Raw genomic sequence first — 23879 nt, 5'->3', positions numbered from 1 at the left:
AAATATATATATATATATATATATATGTATATGTATATTGTGTGTATGTGTATACACACACATATATATAAATTAAATAAATAAACAAATCAAAGAGAGAAAGATTTGAGGCCTGATAGTCAAGTCCTAAGTCTTAAATGTACAAATGAGAAAAATAATTGAGTCTTCAAGAGAATAACTGACTTACTTAAATTAGTTCTTTTCTTCATTTATTAATGTTTAGTGAGTGCCAACATGAGGTCAGGGACTGAGATAAGAAATAGAAATACAACCATAAATGGGACAAAACATTTAAAGAGAAAAAATTGATCACAACCTCCACAGAAGTGGGTGTATAAATGCAAAACAAAGTGTCTAATGAAACAATCGGTCCTGGGTTGGTCGTATCTTGGCTCATAGATCCTCCAGAATCTCTCTGTTCCACCATGGAAGTAGACTGTTCAGACTCGAGTCACCTTTAAAACCGAACCTAAAAGAAGTCCAAGGAAAGCATAAATAAATAACTTTAATCGAGACCTTATACATTTCACTCAAGGTACAATCGCTGTATTTCTAGATCACTAGAAACAGTTATTCTCTACCTCAGTGACAGTGACCTGAATGTGGGTATTGTAAGCTGTGTTTTCAGCTGTCATTGACTTTTGGTTCCAATGCCATCAACCTCGAATTCTATTACTTCAGATTGAATACTCTGGGTTCCCTCCCCCTCTCCCTCCCCCTCGCCCTCTGGCCTTTTTGGTGTTATTAGCATGTCTTGCTTCAGGAACTATCAACGTCCTGATAGCAGCAACTTCTACCCAGGTCTTTTTAACTTTGTCCTGGAACAACTTAAGCCATGCAATTTATTTTAGTTTCATGGGTTTACACTTTCTGTTATAAAAGTAATACTTGTGACTTGAAGGAAATTTAGAAAAAAAAATGAATAATGATAAAATAAGACAAAAAATAATACAACACTCATAATCCCACCAAAAGAATGCACCCGTTATTAGGATATTGGTGTCTGTCTTTTTAAAATATTTTATTTGCACAAATAAATGCTCCTTTATAAAATAGGATTGTACTGCACCTTCTGTTTTACTACTCGCTTTATGAAAATATTTTTAAAACATTTGATGCATTTATCCAGTCTTCTACCGCAAGTGTCTAAATGATGACCCTTATAATAATGGCTTATATTGACTTAGGATTTTCTTTGTGCCAATCACCACTGAAAAGTATACACGTATGTACATTTCCCCACTTAAATTTCACAGCAATCTGGTAAGATTGGCACTCTTACCGTCCCCATTTTATAAAACAGAAAATGGAGCACAGTGGAGGTGTGATAGCTGGCCCAATATTTTATAATGTGAATGTGATAGAACCAGGATTTGAATCCAGGGACTGTAAGTTGGGAACCCAAGACTTTTACTACTGACTGTTTAACGCCTAGCGTGCCCTTGTTTTTCTAATCGCGCCACAACTATGTCCTAATGTTCGGTACTTAAATGTGTACTTTCTCCTTATTTTCAAGAAAGTCACAGAGAACACTTTCTACAGGTAAATCTTTGCTGCCCTACATGCTAATTCCTTCAGACAAATGTCAGTGATTAAACTGTAGGGTCAAACAGTTATTTGCACAGTTTACAGCATGAAATTTGTATGCAAAGGTAAATCTAAAAGCAGCCATTTCTAACAGACATAGACTGAAAGCTGAACGTAACAGAACGCTAAATTCAGATCCGTTCCTTGCCAGCAAATCACGTCACCAGTCTGTGTCTTGTGGGAAACAGGCCTCATAATTATTTTCTTGCCTTAGGGCTATCAAATGTTCTGGATATCTAAAAGATGGCTAGTGTGAATTCAAAGTGGACAACATCTTTAAGAGGCAGGTTTTAGAAAGCATTTAAAAGCACAAACTGGTTCCTAGAAGGGTGCCTTCAATACATAACGGGCTCTCAGTAGGGGATTGCTGACCCATTCGTCCAGATCTGATAAGTGTCCTCTATTTCCTATTTTTGTGATATTAAGCCTAAAAAGAAGCTTGTCTGAATCCCTTAATAATTAGAGGGATCATTTAGAATTTGAATAAATGGCACATGGGAGAATTAAGATCAAACAGTCTTTGATGACCTATTGTGCCTTTTGCAAATCTATCGAGGAATTAGGTTTATCATTGCGTTCGTGGAATTTCCTAGCATGCCTGTTTGCAATGTGAGTATGTTGAGAAATGCCTCTTACGCAGGGAAGTCATTGATGGGATGTATTAAGCTGCTGTGGCACTTTGGAAACAATTTGAACTTTTTGCACTTTAATATGTTCCAAGCCAAAAATTAAAGTAATGAGCTGGCATCTCTGGGCGTATCTGGAAATGATGACTTTTCTTGAAAACTGTAGTTGCTAAGTAGCAAACCTGTGCGCCAGCATTCCTCTAGCTGCACCACTCCAAGAACAACTGTGCAGTCATTTCCACATTCAGGAAAGGCTACGTAATCAAGATTCATTTCCATTGTCTTCATTTTTGTAGTAAACCAGTATTATTGAACTCTCACCAAATCACTCCTGTACTGTCCTTACTCAACCACTCACCCAGTATGTCTCTCCCTAAAAAAATTTGCCCAGTTTCAAATAAATGAACTCAGTGATCTCTGCTGCCATTGCCGCCATTGTCCTGAGCCTCTGGTGTCCCTGTGTTTATGCTACATAGTTTAGGATTGGGTTCCCAGCTCCAAAACCTGTTTGCTTTGTGTGTATGTGTGTGTGTGTGTGTGTGTGTGTGTGGTGGGGGGTGGGGGGGTGGTTTTTGGTTTTTGTTTGGTTTGGTTTGGTTTTTCCCCAAGTGGTAACACTGGGTTGTTAGAAGATCGGTACGACATAATGTTATAAAGGATTATGGGATCACATCGATCTGATCTGAGTCCCAGCTCCCTTACTCGCTGTGATGTTAAACTGTCGTTTAAACTCATTGATTCTCTATTTCCTCATCTGTGGTTTGAGGATAATAATTGTACATACATCGTGAGGCTGTGAATGAAAATTAAAATAATGCATGCGAAGAACTTAGTGAGTTGCCTGACTCATGATAAATTGCTAGAAATCTAAAGCACGGAGGACTACATTTTTTTCTTACAAGGTTACACAGAAGTGGACTCAATGACACTGAATCTTGGGCTCCCCGATCATACACCCTGTCCAATACAACCTGCCCAGGGCCTCTCTGCTGTCTCTCTGTGCTTCCGTGCTGAGTTGTAGGAATCAATTCCCGTACGTACTCCGTACTCCCTAGAACTTTTCCCAGGTGGCATGTCTTCCCCCTCTCAGGAACAAAAACTGCATTTCCCCTGTAGTTTTTGTACCCTCTTTATTCCTTACTGCCATCCCACTTTAACTTGTTTCTTCGTCGTTTATCCTCTGAAGTCCTCAGGAGCTGCGTACACCACCCTTCACCCTGGTAAGCATCCTGTCTCTAGAGCTGTCATGAGCTCGGGCTCTCCTCACTTAGTAGCCTGCAGGAGTTAAGAAACAGTCTCTGGGCCAGCCAGTGGTGCAGCAGTAGTGTGACGCTCTGCAAGCCTGACCCGTAGGCGAGGGTTCTGGGTTCAGAACTGCAGACTTCTCTGAGCATGTCAGATGCACCCGTGTGCCCACGATCTAGAACTGGCTGAGGAAGGATTGTGATGTGAGGACCCCGTTAGGGAGGGCTTCGCTCTCTTTCGCTCTTCCTCTCTCTCTCTCTGTGTCTCCCCTCTCCCTCTCTCTCACTCATAGAAAAGATTAAAGAAATATTTTATTTTTAAAGAAAAGAAAAAAAAAAAAAGAAATAGACTCTGAGGCCAGACTACCTGAGTTTCCATGAATCCCAGTCCCATTACTTTTTAGCTAGGAGACTGAATATGTTTTTTGTCTCAGTTTTCTCATTTATAGAATAGGGATTAAAATAGCACCCAATTCACCAAATTTTGTGGAGAATAAATAAATGTATAGGAAGTACTTAAAAACAGTACCTACAATATACTAAGTGCTATAGAAAGTGTGTCCCTAATTAACATTATTTTGCTAAAGAATTCCAAATGGAACTTAGAGTTATTTTTTGAAAATTCATTCTGTTTCCCATCGCCATCCAGTAAATGGATCTTCCCTGGATGACATATTAAACAAAATGGGTGAATGTCTGAAACTCCGCTTAGCACAGAGAAGCACCTCTGTTGACTCTCAATCCCCCTAAACCCAGTGTGCCCTGACATGCTTCTGGAAAGTCTCTTCCTTTGGACTTTCAGACCCTGCTTTTTTCCAGGTTCTCATTCTTTATCTAATACTCGCTCTTTTTCTATTGTCTTTTCATGTGTTCATACCTGTGTATCTAAACAGTGTTGAGCTTCTTGAGGTCAGTGGGAATAACTTACCTTTCTTTCCCAGTCTCTTGCACATAGTAGGGATTTAGTAAATCTTTGCTCGCTTTAGTAGGTGTCTGGATTCTTTTTAACTCTCTTCCTCAGTGCTGCTTGCTCAGGTATATATAAACACAAGCCACAATAGGCTCTGGGTTTTCATATCACTCACAGCTGTTTTACTTCAAATGTTTTAAATTGTAAAATCTATCCTTCTAATGATAGCTAATTATTCATTTGTCCACTTTAATCCCACCTTGTTTATTCCAGGTAAGCTCATAATGCCTAGCATTTACTGAGTACCTACACTATTCCAAACACTGTATTAGTTACTTTACATGCATTATTTCACATAGTATTCACACAGTTTCCTGAAATAGTTGGAATTATGCTTGTTGTGTAGATAAGGGACTTAAGGCAAGTGATTGTCCTAAGTTTCCAGACCTAGTGGCTCTGGCAGAATCAGGTTACAAATTCCTGTCTCTGATTTTTTCACTATGACATTTGGAAAGTTTAATGTATCATGTCAACATGAATATTCTAGACAATGCATACTCACAGCAATTCTGAAGAATAGAATATTTTTAAATACTATGCCTTAACTTTTTTTAAAGGAATGTCTAGTTTCTATCCATTGGTTTTTGTTTTGTTTTGCTTTTTTCCTTTTTTTCCCACTGGATCTATTAATACTCCACAAAGCAGATATTATCCCAGTATCTTAGAGAATGTGGCATTTGACTACCAGACCTCTTGTCTGGGCTGGCTGCAATTGTGTGGGAAATTGCCTTCCCAGCTGGGCTGGACTGCAGTTAGGAAACGTGATTGTAGATGGTGAACTGCCACCGTTGGGATGTGAACCAGACATGAATGCTAAGCAATAGTGTCCACAATTTGCAACCCAGGAGCTGCCAAATTGACAGCTAGACTAAACCAGAGCAGTGCAGGAAGACGTAGCTAGTTTCTCCATTCAGTCAATACAGAGTCTTACATTGTACTGTAATGAATACAACCTTACTGTTCCATAAACCGAGATGCTGTCAATTATGAATCTCAGTTAGATTCTTAGTGAGCATTTCATGTGTGAACACCCTTGTAAGCCTCATAATGGCCCTGACTCTAGTTGGTGTGGATTAGCCTTTAAAGTGAACATGCAGTTCATTAAGCTTGTAGAAGCTCTGACGGCAGCTGCACTTCTCTCCATGAGCTAAATAGATTCCTTGCATTTTATCTAGGACTAGATGAAAGAGATCCATGATGCTGTGCTAGAAATAAGTCTTGACTCTCCAAGGGACTTAAATAGAGTGAATGTATGAAATGAATAATATTAGTAATGAGCAAAACTTGAAAGTAAAATCTAAAGGTGTGCGGTGTTTTGTGTGTGTGTCTGTGTGTGTGTGTGTCTTTTTAAAGAGCCTGTGCTGAATGATTGTATTATCTTATTTTTGCTTTAAGGATTTTGTTCTTCAGGTTTGAGATAGTCATTTAGTATTTCACAAGAGAGAAAAACTGCTTACCTTCCTCACTGTCCTCTCACATGTTGCTTTGTCACTCATTTCCTTCAAACAAAGAGCATTTTCGAGTTCCTATTATGTGCAAGGCACAGAAATTGAAACTGAAGAGTTCTTTGATATAAAAAACAAAAGTCCCTGCCTGCCCTGAAGAAGGTCATGGTCTGCTGGGGGAGTCAAATAGTGTAAAGACAGAGTAATAAAGATGTTAAGGAAATTCCAATGAGTAACATCTAAGTCAGTCTGAAGGGATTCAGAGAAATTTTTAAAAGGAAATGACATTGAAGTTGAATTTTCAGAGGAGTCATAATTAGTCTTAAAAAAAAAAGAAGAAGAAGAAAGAAATACTTAGGTCCAAGATATCTTCTGTATTATAGGATTTATTAAACGTGGATACCCAGCTTCAAGAGTAGAATCACTAGCTTTGGGTAATCTTTGAAGATCAAGAAATGAGAATCTAGAGAGAGTTAAAATTAGGGGATACTGGAACCAGCAGATAGTATAATAGTTACGTTGCTAGACTCCCATGTAGTGGACTACAGTTCAAGTCCTGGACCTGGCAGCTTAAAACTTATGCTGGGTGCATGTGTATGCATGCCCAAAATCCCAAGAAGAGAATGGAGGAGAAGGGATTGTGGTGTGGTCATCCTCACAGTGGGTGATTTCTCACTTTCTGTCTCTCTGCTCTCCAGCAAGCAGACACACCCTGTAGCAAAAATCTCTCAAAAAATAAATAAATCAATAAATCAAGGGACAGTGACTAGTGAAATGCCTTAGCAATTGCTCTGGGGTCTGTAGAGATGTGCCTGGAGGTTACCAACATGAATTTTCAGAAAGCGATTTTGAGAAAGTGTTCTGTGAGTATTTGGGGAGATGATTCTGCAATCAGAACTGGTCCTTTCCATGGCACCCATAATCCTGTCTTTAACTTTCAAAAGGTTGGTTACTAGAAAACTCACAGAAATATAATACAATATCTTTTAAAAAAATCTTGGTTTAACTTGAAATTTGTGTCACTGATTATAATAAAATAACAATTAGCCAACTCAATGTACATTTGCATAGTTTCTAAAACAGACTTTTTTTTCTAAAAGTGCAAAGGTGTAAATTGGATCTTATAATTACAAGATAGGTATATATTTCATTGTACAAATAACTCAAGAATCTCTCTCTGGTTCCTTATACAATATATCCTTCGGAAAACTGTATTTGGCAAAGACTAATTTGGAATCAATATAATCATAGCCAAGGACTGAATTTTATGCAAGTTGGTGTCTTTTATTAGGTTCAAAGTTTATCTCCTTCACCCAGCTTTATTAAGGCAAAACTGACAACCACAAGTTTATAGAGTATAACATGATGTTTTGATACACGTATACATTATTAAATGATTAAATCAAGGTAATTAACATATCCTTCACCTCAAATATGTTTCAGTTGTTTTGTAGAAAAACATATAAGGTCTACTTTGTTAGGAAGTTTAAGTTTACAATATGTTATTGTTGACTATAGTTACTGTGCTGTACGATAGCTCTCTATTAAAATTCATTTTATCTAAGTCAGACTTTATATCTTTGGGACCAGAAGATGGTGTAGTGGTCACATTGCTAGACTCCCGTGTAGTTAACTGTGGTTCTAATCCCAGATCCAGTAGCTTAAAACTCACGCCGGGCACACGTGTATATGTGTGCCCAAAATCCAGAGAGGAGACTGGAGGAGAAGGGGTTGCAGCATGGCCCTCCCCCCTGGAGGGGTGATTTCTCACTTTCTCTCTCTCTCCCTCACTGGTGAGTCCAAGCACCCTATAGCAAAAATCTCTGAAAAAAAAAAAATCTTTGTATCTTTTGACCAACATCTCTATTCTTCCTCACTTTCCTTCCCAACCCTGGGCAACCACCATTCGATTTTCTGCTCCTATGATTTCTACTTTTTTAGATTCACATGTAAATAAGATCATACATTGTTTTTCTATGCCTGATTTATTTCACTTAGCACATTGTCCTCTAGGTTCAGCCATGCTGTTGTATATGACAGGAGTTCCTTTTTTTTGTTTTGGAGAGGATTTTCCTACAGGGCGCGTGTGCTCGCCAGAAAGACGGAGATAAACAGAGAGATAGAAGGTGAGAAATAACCCCCCAGGGGGGATGGTCACGCTGCAATCCCTTCTCCTCAATTCTCCTCTCGGGATCTTGGGCATGCACGCACACACACCCAGCGTGAGTTTAAGTCACCGGGTCCAGGACTCGAACCGCGGTTGACTACATGTGAGTCCAGCAACATAGCCATTACGCTAACTGCTGGTCCCAGGAGTTCCTTTTATAAGGCTGAATAGTATTTGTATGTGTGTGTGTGTGTGTGTGTGTGTGTGTGTATTTTATTTCATTGTTCATTTGTCAATGGACATACAGATTGCTTCTATCCGTATTTTGACTATTGTGAATAATATTGCAATGAACATAGGAATGCAAATATTTGTTCCACATATTGATTTAATGTTCCTTGTATAGATATGAGAAATGAGATTAATGAATCACATGGTGTTCATTTTTTAATTATTGAGGAACTTTCATTTGCTTTTTGATTATCGTTATACTTTCTACCAACAGTTAGCTAGTGTCTCTTTTCTCCATAGTCTTGATAATATTTGTTATATTTTGTATTTTTTTGTGATAGCCCTTATAACAAGTGTGAGATGATATTTAACTCATTATAAGATGGATTTTGCTGAAGATTACTTATAAAAAATTACTTATAATTTTTGTATTACTGTTGACTACCCTTCTTTTTCAAAATATTTATCCATGTCTTTAGCCTATTTGTAATTAGTTCATCTATTTTCTTGCTATTGAGTTGTTTCAGTTTCTTACATAATTTGAATGTTAATCCCTTATCAGAATATGGTTTGAAAGTATTTTATCCCATTACATAGATTGCATCTTCACTTTGTTGATTAGTTCTTTTGCAGTGCAGAAAGTTTTTAGTTTGATGCAATCCTATTTGTCTATTTTTTTCTTTTATCGTCTATGATTTTAAGGATGGATCTAAAAAATCATTGACTAGCAGGTGTCAAGAATCTTTTCACTGTGTTTTCTTCTAGTAGTTTCATAGTTTAAGTTCTTTCATTCAAGTTGTTAATCCATTCTGAGCTGATTTTTGTATGTAGAGTAAGATAAGGGACTAGTTTCATTCTTCTTCATGTAAATGTCCAATTTTCTCATTTATTTTTTAAGTTTATTTTTTATTTCTTCCCTCAAAAGGAAATAGTCACCCCAACAGGGTTTTTCACATAACTGTCTATTCCCTAGTCTCAGCTGACTGGATAACAGGCTTGTGTATAAGTCCAGGATGCCTCAGAGGCAAATCTAGGACCTTTCCCATGTGGACTATGTGGTGTTATTACTGTGCCACCATCAGGCTCCATTTTTTGAAGAACACATTCCTAATTATGTGTTCTTAACACATTTTGCAAAGCTTGATGACCAATACCAAGCTGTTTAATTATTATAGCTTTGTAGTATGTTTTGAAATCAGGTAGTATCATGCTTCCAGATTTGTTCATTTCACTCAAGATTGCCTTGACTATTTAGTCTTTTGTGGTTCCCATGAATTTTATGATTGCTTTTTCCATATTTTGAAAATATGCAATTTTTTTTCTGGAGAGATTTTTGCTATAGGATGCATGTGTTCACTGGAGAGACAAAGAGACAGAAAGTGAGAAATCACCCCCCCCACACACAGGGGTGAAGGCCATGCTACAATCTTTTCTCCTTTCAGTATTTTGGGCATGCATGCACATGAGCCTGGCATAAGTTTTAAGCCACCAGGTCTGAGACTTGAACCACAGTTGACTATGTGGGAGTCCGCCAATGTAACCATTATGCCATCTGCTGGTCCTGAAGAGATACAATTCTGATCAACACTGCATTGACTGTGTAGATTATTTGGGCTAGTATGGGCATTTTATGAATATTGATTCTTTCAATTCATGAACACAGAATGTTTATAGGGGATATCTTTGGACATATTTGTGTCTTTTATTTATTTAATACGCATTTAAAAAGTTTTAGCCTATGAATCTTTCACTTTTTGGGAAATGTATTCATTAGTGTTTTACTAATGTTATTTATTATACATGAGGTTGCTTTTGTCTTTGTTTTTGGCCTGGTACCAGTTTTCATGGGGAAAGTCCTGGTATTGGGGTCCATGGTAAAGTCATATGCTCACTTCACTCCTCTTCCCTCATGTAGACTGTGCTGCTGAGGTTTGGGGAAGGGGTGACGTGGCAAATGTGAAACTGCTCTTTCTATCATCTTTAATGCACTTTTTTTTTTCTTTTCTGTCCTACACCCAAGTGTTATAATCTCTCACTGTGATTCCTTGGCTCTTGTGCATGAATAGTTGTTCAAATTGATGTTTCTGCAAGGTGACTGGCATTGAAAAATCCTGTTTTGCTTTCTTGTTGATGTCACTCCTGAATTTTTCAATCTTACTTTTTTTTTGTCTCACATTTGTTATAAACTTAAATAAGGCTTTAGCTTATACTGGGGATGTCTAAAATAAAATTTCTTTTTTCAGTTAAGTATTTTCAAAAATTGCAACTAATAATCAAGTTCTTAAAATTATTTCTAGCCAGAGTTTGAGCCATTCTTGATAAATTATAATACATGATTTTAAACTACTGCTTCACTAACGTATTTAGTGAATCCTTGCCAACTCATCCATCCAAATTACCTTCTAATTTATGTTCTCTAAGTAATGTAGGAAGTGCAAAAGAAACAGAAATTTCTTTTGAATTTGAAATGACTTAACTGTGCATAAGTACAGAAGATACTGAGGGATTTAAAAATGCAAAGTCGGTGAGCAATTATATACTATGTGGCTTAAAGGAAACCATTTTTAAATTAAGCATTTTTCTTAATAAAATACAAAAAAATGTATAATCTCTAATAAAAAGGATTATTGAACCAAGAATCAGAAGACCCAGGAATTTCACCCAAGAAAAATCTTCAGTGGCTTACTATGAAGCAATGAATAAATTTCAAAATCGTTAACATGGACTACAGTGTTTTATATGTACAGTCAAAGAAATTTTCTTATAGTTCTCTGAATATCCTAAGCATTTCCTTAATGTCTCAAGACCTCTGCCCCAAATTTTCTTTCCCAGTCAGGCTTTACTCCTTAGCCACTATTGCCTTTTTTTTTGGCTAGAGGGTACATGTACTCATTGAAGACAAAGAGAGAAAGAAATCACACTCCATGAGGAATGGTCATGCCACAATGTCTTCTCTTCCTTTCTTTTGGGAGTTTGAGCATGCATTCACACACACCCTGCTTGTTCTTCAAACTGCTACATCCAATGAATAAATTTCAAAATCGTTAACATGGACTACAGTGTTTTATATGTACAGTCAAAGAAATTTTCTTATAGTTCTCTGAATATCCTAAGCATTTCCTTAATGTCTCAAGACCTCTGCCCCAAATTTTCTTTCCCAGTCAGGCTTTACTCCTTAGCCACTATTGCCTTTTTTTTTGGCTAGAGGGTACATGTACTCATTGAAGACAAAGAGAGAAAGAAATCACACTCCATGAGGAATGGTCATGCCACAATGTCTTCTCTTCCTTTCTTTTGGGAGTTTGAGCATGCATTCACACACACCCTGCTTGTTCTTCAAACTGCTACATCCAAGACTCAAATTCCGGGTTGGCCATAATGGGATTCAGCCACCGTAACCATCATGCTACAAACTGGACCCATATCATTCTTTTTATTTCTTTCAGGGGACTCACAGTAATCTTTAATACATTTTCTTATTGGTTTAGTCTTAAAATAGCCACATCTTACCTCATGGACTCGATATGCCTTGAGGGTAAGAAGATGGTCCCATTCACTTCTATGTGTCCAAAGTCCATCTATTGAATGTCACTGAAGCTGCTGCATTATTCATCTAGCAAATGACAGATAGAGCAGTACCTGAAAGCAGATCTGATAGCTACAACTTACTTCAATCAAAACACAGTTTATCAAACACAACCTATATGTTAGAGGCAGATTGAGGTGTATGTGTCATGTCCCTGCCCTCTCGGAGCTGTAGCTATTAAAAGATGGAGAGCATGTCCTGTTACTGATCTACTTGCTCTATGAATCATTAATCTATTAAATAAGTTTACAATAAAATGAGTGTCATAGTAAAACAAGGGTGGCAAACCTAAACACATCACCTTCTCTTTGATGACCATATTGTATTATAGCATATTTGGGTTTCTAATAAATTCAACAAAGAGCAGTTTTGTCTCACTTACAAGCATATTTGCTGTTGGGAATATCATATTGCATCTACTTACAGCCCCCCAAATGGCTACTATAATAAATCTAGTTTGACAAAGGTTGGCTCCTTTCAATAATGAAAACTGTCACTGAGATTACTAGACAAGCGTTTATAAAGAAGATATTAGCTCGGATTGAGTCTTGGAAAAAGAATAGGTTTTAGTCAGTCAGATAGTCAGGAAGGACAATGACTATGTGGGCATGGAGAACAGGAAATATGTAAGGCTGTAACCATAGCTTTTTCATGAAAGGAAGGAAAACGTATTATTCACTCTGCTCTTTAAAGCATTAACATTAATTTATTAAATAAATATGTTCGAGTGGCTTAAAATAGAGGAGGAAATAAGATATGGTACTTGTTCTAAATGAGTCCCAAAGATCCCTTGAGACATATGGAAAGAAAAGAATAGTTATATCAATTTATCTGTCTTTAATGTAAATGACAAAGTAAGCTTTTCTTTTTTTTTATCTTTTGATAAGTCAACTTTTGAAGGGCAAAATTTACTAGATTCAATAAGATGCAATAATTCAATACACGCTTAAATGCATATACCGTGTAACTGTCACCACAATAAAGATAAGACTATTTCCATCACCCTAAAAAGGTTTCACTTAGGACCTCTTCAAACAACTTCTCTATTCCTAATCTTAGCAATAATCTGCTCTCTGTCACTATAGGTTATATTTATGTTTTCTATAGTGTTATATAAACACAGATGGCCTTCTACTTTCAATGGACTTACATTCTAATAAAACCATTGTAAACTGAAAATATTTAAGTTGGAAATCCATTTAGTAATCATAGCCTACTGAATATTATAGCTTAGCCCAACTTTTCATTTTACTGTCCACATGTTTGTTACTACTATGAGAGTTTTCAAAAAGTTCTAGGAAAATGTGTATTATGAGGAAAACTGTGCATGAATTTCATAATTTTTTGCACCAAAATAAACTGGCATTTCAATGATGTTTTTCCATGAAAAATAAAAGTGTACTTACATATACAGTAGATATAATTTTGTTGATGTTTCTCTTATATCCTGCAAACTTGCTGAACTCACTATTTTTCAATCTATTTTCTCCATTTTTCATTGGATAATTTGTAGTCTATCTTCTAATTCACTGATTTTTTTTTTCCTTTGAGCCATTCATTCTGCTGTTTAGTCACTCCTTTGAGATTTTTCTTTTAGTCATTCTTTTCAGTTCTAAAATTTTTTTTTTGGTTCTTTACTTTTTTTCTCTGAGATTCTATTACTTTATTTGTTTTAATCAGTTTACAGTCATTCGTGGGAGCTTTTTCATAATTGCGGCTTTAGCATTTTTGTCAGATAATTCCAACATCTTAGACTTCTTGGTGCTGGAATCTAATCACTAGCTTTTTAAATAGTTTTCAGATCTTCCTGATTATTGGTATGATGACTAATATTTCTGCTGAAACTTGGACATCTTGTGTATTATACTGTGAGATTCTGAATATAATTTAAATCTTCTATTTTAGCTTGTTTTTTTTTGACTCTAGTCTGGCAGGAGAAAGTGGGGGATACTATGCCATTTCTGTTGGGTGGGAATATTGTAGTCCAGGCTCCTTGTTTGGTTTACAGTGACTTCCAAAAAGGGCATCCTCATTACTCCTGTAACTAGGTGGGGTTCTGGCTCCCCACTGGTTCTCCCCGGCTGCACTGTTCTCAGTTGGCCAGAAGGTGCTGCTGTACCATTTTACTGTTCCTTCCTTCCAGGATCTTCATCATGGCGGGATTGCATTATTATTGGGTGGTTGTGAAAGTCTTTACTCTTCTCTAGGCCTCCTTTGACACCAACCCTGTGGGACAGAGAGAGGTGAAAAACTACAGAGTAGCCAACTGAGAGACAAAGTGTAGGCCTCCACTTGGTCATTTCCATATTTCTTAATTTTTTTTTCTCTCTTCTGAGGTTTGGCTCCAGCAGAGGAGTGATTTTATAAAATTTCTCTGTCTTATGAAGCTGACTCTTTCCTAGTCCTTCAACTAGAGACTCTCCTTCTGAGCTTTGAGACATTGGATATTGTTGACTTCATTTTATATCATTTAGTCTTTTATTCTATTTATCATGTTGGACAATTTATACTGATAAATTTTTAAGTTCAATACTTTTTCTTAACTATCCAATTTGCTTATTAGTACCATATAGTGAAATTTTCATTTACCATCTTACATTCTTTTGCTCTAGAAGTTACTTTTGGTAGTTTTTATGTCTTTTAATTTTTTTCTCATCACTAAATACCTGTTTTTCTTTAAATCATTGGGTTTATTCATAAATGCCATTTTCATTTGTTATCTGCTGATTTTATCATCTGTTGTTTCTGAGTCTGAGTCTGGTTTTATTGTTCGTTTGTTTTAATTTGCTCCTTATTGTAAGACACAACAGCAAGAGAGAGAGACAGGAAGAGAGAGAGAGAGAGAAATCAATCCCCAGCAGGGGGATGGCCATTTCTAAGCTTGAGAATGGAGCAATAGAAACTTTCAAAATCAAAATGTGAAGAGACCAAGACTGAGGGATATAAAAAAAAAAAGAACAGAGTTTGCAAGGAAGGTGGGCTGACTCTAAGAGGTGTAACATGCATAATGGGAATACCAGTAGCGTAAAAAAAACCAGAAGAAATATGTGAACAACAATAGCTGAGAATTTCCCCCAAGTTAACCTGAGACACCAACCGCATATTCTGGAAAGCTCAAAGAACATGAAGCAACATAAAGTGCCAAAATCAAAGATAAAGAAAAAAATCCTGAACTGAATGAGAGGAAAAGCACCCTATTTTCAGAAAGACAAAGACAAAAATTAAATTTTGTCTCTCCTCAGAAACTACACAAGCAAGAAGAGAGTTGAGTGGAATATTTAAAGTATTGAGAGAAAAAGCCACCAACTTAGAATTCTACACCCTGTGAAATTATCTTGCACAAAATGAAGGAAAAATGAAAACTTTCTTAGCCACACAAAATTTGAGGGAATTTGTTCCCAGTAGACCTGCCTTGCAAGAAAAGTTTTAAAAAGATTTTTAGAGGGAAGGGAAATAACATAGCTCAAAAATGTGAACTTTTACAAAGAGAAGAAGAACATAGAAAAAGGAATAAGTGAAAGTAAAATAAAAATTTTGATTTTCCTTATTCTTAGTTCAACTTAAATATAACTGTTCAAACTAATAGCAGTAGTGTATTTAATTATTTATGTTGATATTGTTTGTGTATGTGCCATGTACACTTTTATATTAGTGAAATAAATTATAGCAATGATAGAAGGGGTGTAAAAGAAGAATTAGGATTATTTTTGTTAGTATACAGTACTCACACTTCCTGTAAAGCACTATTATATAATTAGAGAGTGGACTTGAATTAGCCATAAAAGTATATTTTAAACTAGAGCAACCATTAGACAAAAACAAAGAAATACAACTGATATGCTATGAACAGAAAATGAAATTATGCAAAATGCTCAATTAAAACGACAGAAGGAAGAAAAATTATGGAAGATGAAAACAAGAATAAAAAACATGGACAAGAAAAAGGAAACAGTCACCAATACGGCAGATATTAATCCAACCGTATCAATAATCACTTCAATAGCAATAATTCTAAATTCTTTCATTAAAACCCAGAGATTGTCACAGTACCAAAAAACAAGACTGCTCTGTATATTGTCTATGAGAAATTTTCAGTATCGTGATATTTTCTTTAAAGTAAATGGCTGAGAAATTATACCACCACTAATCAAATGAAAGAAGTAGCTTAATTAATTTCAGACAGAACAGACTTCAAAGCTAAGAAAGTTCTCTAAGATAGACTTTGCATGTTGACAGAGCTGGTGACCCTCTAAGACATAACAACCTATAATGTGTTTCTAGCTAACAACTGAGTGCCAGACTACAGGAGGCAAAAATGATAGAATCGCAAAGAAAAATAGAGGCACTCACTATTCCAGTTGGAGATTTCAACATCCCTCTGTCGGAAATGGAGAGATATAGTAGGCAGAAGAAAATTGGTAAAAAATATAGTTGAACTCAAAAACACTGTCCATCAGTTGAATTGGATGGACATCTATAGACTACACAAGGAACAATGGCAAAATGGACATTCTTTTCATTCATCAAGTTAGACCACATCATAGGCCCTAAAACAGGTGTTCTCAACCCCTGGGGCTGCAGACTGGTGCCAGTCTGTGACCAATATCTCTCAACATGTATAGAAAAATTCTCAACAAAATATTAGCAAATTGAATCGAACAGCGTATATAAAAGGATTATACTTCATGGCTAAGTAGGATTTATTACACATATGCAAGGCTGTTTAAATATTTGAAAGCCAGTTAATGTAAATGCATCACATTAATAGGTTAAAAAATAAAGCAAATCACTGAATTATATCAGTAGATGCAGAGAAAGCATGTAAGTGCAAATACACTCATACAAAGATGTCAGCTGATCTTTGCCAAAGGAGCAAAGGCAATATAAGAAAAAAGGTAGTCTTTTCAATAAATGATGCTGAAACCGCTGGACATCCACATTCCCAAAAAATGAATCTAGACATAGACCTTTCATAAAATTCAACTCAAAAAGAACAAAGGACTTAAATGTAAAATGAAAAATTGTAGAACTCCTATAAAAATATAGGAGAAAAGCAAGGTGATCTTGAGTTTGTCAATGACTTTTTAGGTAAAACACCGAAGGCATGCTCCATTAAAGAAATAATAATAAACTGTCTTTATTAAAATTAAATGTTTATGTTCTGCAAAAGATAATGTCAAGAGAATGGGAAAACAATTCACAGATCAGGAGAAAATATTTGCAAAGGACATATCTGATAAAGAATTGTTACCCAAAATATACAAAGAACTCTTAAAACTCACCAATGAGAAAATAAACAACCTAAGGCCAGCTTGGCGGCCTAGTGGTTAAAGGAGCTGGATCACAGGTGGCCAACCACAACTCAAATGCCAGCCCTTGCAGCTTGAAAAACATACCAAATATCTGTGTGTATCTGCGTGTGTGTTTGTGTGTGCATGCCCCATGGAGAGAGAGAGGAGAGGGATTCCGGTGCGACCATGACCCACTGGGGGCTGCTTTCTCCCTATTTCTCACTCACTCTGTCTTCCTCTGGCAAGTGCACAAAACCTCTGGTAATAAAAAAAAAGAAAAAAAGAAAGAAAGAAAAGAAGATAAACAACTCCATTAAAAATAGGCACTTCAGAAAAATAAAATGTTGGATACATGCCATTTTACATTTGTCCCAAGACACAGAATAACAACATCAAGACAGAGCCCAAACATCAACTACAGATTTCAAGAAATCATGATGTGTCAATATAAGTTAATCACTATAACAAACGAATACTCTAGAGGGGCATGTTAATGAGAAAGGATGTTAATGCAGTGTGTGGACAATGTTTATGTGGAAAATCTTTGTACCTTCCTTCTATTTTGCCATGAAGCTTGAACTCCTCAAACTTAAAAAAAAAATTAATAAAGTCTTTAAAATAAAAGCAAGTTGCACATTCCTAAATAACCAATGGGTCAAAGAATTTTGTTTTTAATAATTACTTTATCTAACTTTATTTATTTGTTTTAATTTGACAAGAAAGTAACTGTGTGTGTGTGTGTGTGCGTGTGTGTGTGTGAGAGAGAGAGAGAGAGAGAGAGAGAGGGAGGGAAAAGTGTGAAAGCAAGCCCCCAGGTCCAGGACTTGAACCATGGTCAGCCATGTGGGAGTACAGTGCCCTTAACCATCATTCCACTTGCTGGCCCCAAGGGTAAAAGAAATGAATGAAATACAGACTAGATAAACAACAGAAAATCAATGAAAGCAGAAGCTGGTTCTTTGGAAATATCAATAAAATTGGTAAGTCTCTAACTAGAATGATGAAGGAAAAAAGACAGGACTTTAATTTCCAAAATCAAGAATGAAAGAGGGGGACCAATGACTAAATGCTGTGAAGAGGAATCTAGAACCTACACAGCCCTGGCCCCATCACTTGAAAAGCATGCTGGACACACACTTGCCCAGGTTACTAATGGGACAGAGAATTGTAGGAGAAAGGGTGGCAGCATGACCAGGCAGTATTGGGGTACTTTTCCTCTCTTTCTCATGTGTACTCACAGACCCTCTAGCATTAAAAAGAAAAGCCATACAAGAGGGCTTCCCTTGAGTGATCCTATAGAAATAAAAAGGAAAATAAGGAAATACAATGAATGACTGTATTGCAGCAAGTTAGGGAATTTAAATAAAATGGATAAATTTGTATAGTATCATGTGTTATTGAAAAAGACTTCTGAAGAAATAGAAAATCTCATTAGCTATCCTATAAATAAAGAAAAAGACTTACTTTAAAATGTGCCACAAAGAAAAGTCCAAGCCCAGTGTCAATAGTGAATTATACCAGGTTGGTACAACATCTGAACATTAATTGAAATAACATATCATGTCAATAGAATAAAAGACTGCATGCTCATCTAAACAGTTGCAGAAGAAATCACTTGACAAAAGTTCAGCATCCTTTTATGATAAAATCCCTCAACAAACTAGAAATAGAAAGAAAATTCCTCAATCTGATACAAAAAGAACCTATAAAAAACTTACACTGACATCATACCTAATCATGAAATAATGAAAGCATTTTTCCTAGGATCAGCAATAAGAAAAGGACGTCTAGTATACCACTCTTATTCAGCATTTTACTTGACGTTCCAGCTAGAGCAATAAAGTAAGAAAATAAAAATAAAAGGACATTGGGTAGAAAAGGAAGAAGTAAAATATCTATTTGCAGATGACATGACATTGTGTGTAGAAACTCAAAGAATAGACTTTTAAAAACTACTAGAATTAATAAAGAAATTCAACAAGGTTGCAGAATATAAGAGCAACACAAATATAGCTGCATTTCTCATGTACAGAGTAAGCACTTTCTAGCTCCCCAGCTCCCCAGTCGCCTCTGCACCATCTTTCAAAAATCTCTCTGGCAGGTGGCATGGTGGTTGAGGGTGCTGGACTCCCACATGGCCAACTGCTCCCAGACCTGGCTGCTTGCTTCCTCACGTTCTCTGTCTTTCACTCTGTCCCACTCTGCTCAAATTAAAATAAGTAAATAAAGTTAAATAATTCTTTTTTTAAAAAGTGTCTCAGCAACCAGCTTAGGATATTTTGTGAAGAGCTGACTAAATCCAAAATTATTAAAAATAAAGTTATATTTCTATACACTAGCAATGAATAAGTCAGAAATCAAATTTCAAAGTAATTTTATTTACACCTGAATAAAACAGAATAAAATACAAAAGAACAAATTGAATGGAAACAGTGCAAAATTTATATAACAAAAAAACTGAAACATTGTTGAAATAAAGATATAAATATAAGGAAAGCTATTTCATCTGTATAGATTAGATTACTTAATATTGTTCAAAGTGGCAATAGTACCCAATTGATCTACAGATTCATGTTCTTCCGCAGAACATGTATATTGTGCTGGCTAACTTATATTTTTATAAAGAAAGTCTAGAAATATTCAGAAGAAACTATTGAAAGCATGGATGCATTTCTTCATGGCAAAGGTTGTGTTGAAAGTGGATAAATATGGGAAGAATAGCTTTATGTAATATTTTGCTTTTTATACTCTGCATTTTATTAATAAAAAAAGAAAAAGAAAAAGAAAAAAGGTATGGAGAGTGAGGAATGGAAGTGGAGACTGTGCAGTTCCACCTTAGCAGCATGTAAGTAAGATCGGCCTGATTTATGGAGTCAGACGAGAGTCACTTAATCGTGCATGGACAAACTGTGTGGAGGTACTTCTGGTAGGCCAGTGGCTTCACGTTATTTTGAGCTTCCAGATGATAGGACTAAGATCAATTCCAACAGGAGCCAACGAAAGGGAGAAGTAGGCCCACTTCCTTCATTCCAAATGGATTTGAACTTCCTTATTCAGTACTATTCCACAGCCACTGCAGGAAGCCTCTCCCATATTTCTTTGGTCCGCCTTTTCCTTCACCATGAGTTCCGATTCCTTCCTTCACCTTGGGTACCAGAGGGCAGGAGGCCTATTTTGGGGGAAGGTGAAATTAAGCCAATTCTTCTTCGGCTTCAATCCACAATGACACTTGTTCAGTTTGGAGGTTTAGATCAGAAAATGTAAAGATGTTTGTGAATGCCATAGGAAAGTAGGAAGGACTTTCTGGAGTCCTCACCATCTTGATGTGAGAAGCCCCGTGGCCCCAGTGCCCTCATTACTTTCCTCTCTCCACCCTTCCCCTTCATACATCTTTCTAAGTGGAACGAATATAAACTATCGCTGCTTAATTGCTTTCAGAGATGGACCCCTGTGCAGGTGGGAATGGATGTGCTCATGTATGTCAGAGTGAAAATGGTGTGGCCAGGTGTCCCTGCCGCCCGGGGTACCAGCTGTCTGAAGACAAAAAGACGTGTGAAGGTAGGGGTCTGAGGCTGATGGCTTAATTGTGTAATTATTTGAAAATTCGTGGTAATTCGGTTTTGAATAGTCAGAACAGCCAAGAGAAAAGGTGTTTTCATTTATGCTTAAAAAGGAACATTTAGATTCTTATTTGATCATTCTGAAAGGTATTTTTATGATACTATAAAAACTCAGCGAAATTCTTAGTTACATTTTTTAATGACCTAATGGAGTTTCAGAATTGATGCTTTTTGTTTCCTGTTTCTCATTCTGAAGGGACTCTAGAATTAATATTTCAAAACCTTTCACAACCACAGAGGGAGCTTTTTTTTTATTATTATTATAAGCTACAGAAGGTGGGGTAACCTTTGAAAAACAAGTATGTGCAAATGAGTGTTCTCAGAAGTTAGGAATGATTAAAACAGAAAAGAAAGAAGCTATAAATACAAGGTTACACGTTTCTGTTTCCTAGAAATAGCAAAACAGACGCACTTCAATTCAAAGATGAAAGCGATAAATTATTCCATGACCAGAGCTGATAAATGAAGTCATTCCTGTGGGATGGTCTTTGTTTCAAAAACTTCTGAGAAATCACAGAATCCTTCATTTTTATCATGACATTTTCATAAAATGAGAAATGGTTTATTTGGATTAATTATGAAAATACCAAACGTTTCCTACATGTGGGGATAATCAACACTGAGAAATTGAAAAATAATTAGACATAAAAATTATGTTAAGTTAGTACGTTTTTTCTTTGAGCCAAAACTCACATACAATTTTCTGTGGATTTTGTCAGCAGACTTTTCTGACAGAGAACATTTCTGCTTTGTTCTTTTGTTTCCATAGCACCTTTGGAGCTCAGAACCTAGCACAGAATAAGATCTTACTAAATATTTGTGGAAAGTTGACAATTATATGCATATACATGTATAAATTCTTTCAAACTTCTATTTTACATGTATTTATTTGTTCATTTTGGAAAGGTTTTTGCTAGAGGGCACATGCATTCGCCAGAAAGGCAGAAAGAGACAGAGACGGAAAGCGAGAAATCACTCCCCAGGGCGATGACCACACCACAATCACTTCTCCATTCTCCTCTCAGGATCTTGGGCACGCACCCCCACATGCCCAGCGTGAGTTTAAGCCACCGGATCTGGGACTCGAACCGTGGTCTACTACATGAGAGTCCAGCGACATAGCCATTATGCCAACTACTGGTCTTGATACTTCTATTTTAATATCTAATGCTTTGTTTCTAGAAAATCTATTCCTCAAATTACTGCTTACTTAGGAATTTATGAATACATTAGAAGAATTATCAATAGTATTTCTCTTAAACGCTCTGGAGGGAATGTCATGCAGTGCAGTACACGGAGGAAGTGCTATCAGAAAGTGCTGGTGGACCTGTCCAGATGAAGGAAGGAGACGACACTCCCAGGACCACGAACCCGAAGTCACACTGACTAGACCTGGCTGCTGGTGTCAGGCGAGACAGAGGGTACCTGTGTGTGAATGGCACAGCCTCCTGGCCATTACTGGCACAGCAGGAACTGCACTGCTCTCATGAAGGCCAAGACACGCCCGCCTGGCCTCTGGCCACACATGCTTTCTGATGTAAATCAGAAAGGGGCCGCTTTTGGGTAAGAATATCAAATAGGGGCCAGCAAGTGGTATCGTGGTTATGTCGCTAGAGTCCCACATGGTCAACCACCTTTCGAGTCCCACATCCGGAGGCTTGGAAATCACACCAGGTGCATATGCATGTGTGCCCAAGATCCCAGAAAGAGAATGAAGGAGAAGGGACTGTGGTGTGGCCATCCCCTCAGGCGGGGAAGTCGAGAAGGAGACTACTTTCCCTCTCATTGTCTCTCTCTGGTGAGTGCATATGCCCTATGCCTAAAAAAACAAAAAAAAAAACAAAAAAAAACAAAAAAAAACAAAAAAAAACAAAAAAAAACAAAAAAAAACAAAAAAAAAAAAGAAAGAAAGGAAGGAAGGAAGGAAGGAGAAAAAGAATATATGGGACCAGCACTTGGCTGTGTTGCTGGAGTTCCATGTAGTCAACCATGGTTCGAGTCCCAGACCTGGTGGCTTAAACTCACGCTGGGCACGTGTTCGTGTGCAGACCCAAGATCCTGAGAGGAGAATAGAAGAGAAGGGATTGCAGCATGGCCATCCCCCCGGGGAGGGGAGGGTGATTCCTTGTGGATTGCAGCATGGCCATCCTCCCGGGGAGGGGGGGGGTGATTCCTTGTTTTCTGGCTCTCTGTCTTTCTGTCGAGCACATGCACCCTATAGCAAAAACCTCTCCCCCCCCCAAAAAAAAAAAAAAAAAGAATGTAGTATGTTTATAAAGACAAATTGCAATGACTTTTAGCTGTATTATTAAGGGACAAATTAGGCCTACTTTTTGTTTGTTTGTTTTCTCTCTTTTTCCCAATTAATAGATACTAGTAGTTTCTAATAAACAGAGTGCTTGAGAGCACAAGACCAATATTAGAGGTAATGATGTAATAAACTGGCTTATTCACAAATATCCCCTCAGACAAAGAGGATGGAGCCCGTGTGACTATGACACAACTGGTTGGGACTGGTGGTGGTGAATTCATTTTTACAGTTTGCCAATAAGTCTTAAGAGCACCTGCGACATAACCGTTACGTCTCTCTCTTTCTCTCTCTCTGCAGACGTGAATGAGTGTGCCGAGGGGACTGCTCGCTGTGGTCATCAGTGTGTGAACTCAGTGGGCTCCTTCACTTGTACCTGCCACCCTGGTTTTGAGCTGGGAGCTGATGGAAAACAGTGTTACAGTAAGTAGTCAGAATCACAGCTCAGGGGTTTTTCACACATATAAACAGGGGCAATTGATGGAAGAACAATACTGAGCATCTGGCCGAAGCTGAAGCTCCTGAGAATGTTTGCCACTGGGATTGGAGGGTGGGGATTAGAAGTCCAATACGTCATTGTGTAGATGAGGAAACAGAAGTTTGGAATCAATAGGAGACGGTTTGCATAATGACCCACACTGGAACTGGCATGGACTAAGTCTCTGTACTCAGACTTGGCCCTTCTGGGGGCTCCTGGCTCTTTGGAAGAGCCTATCTTCCTTTATGACCTCTGCCACGCAATATTTGTGGAGCTCTAGTGACCCCGATGTGAAACTCGAGGAGAAGGAACTCGCAGACGGGAAGGAATCATCTATGCAGAGGCGCTCTAGGGTGTTATTCCGCGTCTGGCAGGTTGGATGCTCT

General features: G+C 37.3%; 1 protein-coding gene across 1 annotated transcript in view; it reads left to right on the top strand.

Annotated features, from left to right (window-relative positions):
- Positions 1 to 23879, top strand: part of LOC102502239 (EGF-like and EMI domain-containing protein 1) — a 565383-nt gene that overhangs the window by 507034 nt on the left and 34470 nt on the right. Inside the window, exons 7-8 of the mRNA XM_027772542.1 lie at positions 20526 to 20645; positions 23316 to 23438. Of these exons, the coding sequence (XP_027628343.1) occupies positions 20526 to 20645; positions 23316 to 23438 (243 nt within the window). The remainder of the gene's footprint in view (positions 1 to 20525; positions 20646 to 23315; positions 23439 to 23879) is intronic.

The sequence above is a fragment of the Tupaia chinensis genome, unplaced genomic scaffold (genome assembly GCF_000334495.1).
Source record: "Tupaia chinensis unplaced genomic scaffold, TupChi_1.0 Scaffold000281_1, whole genome shotgun sequence".
In the NCBI taxonomy this organism is placed as follows: domain Eukaryota; kingdom Metazoa; phylum Chordata; class Mammalia; order Scandentia; family Tupaiidae; genus Tupaia; species Tupaia belangeri.
Note: the sequence above shows the minus strand (reverse complement) of the source record. Positions and strands in the feature narration are given on the sequence as shown.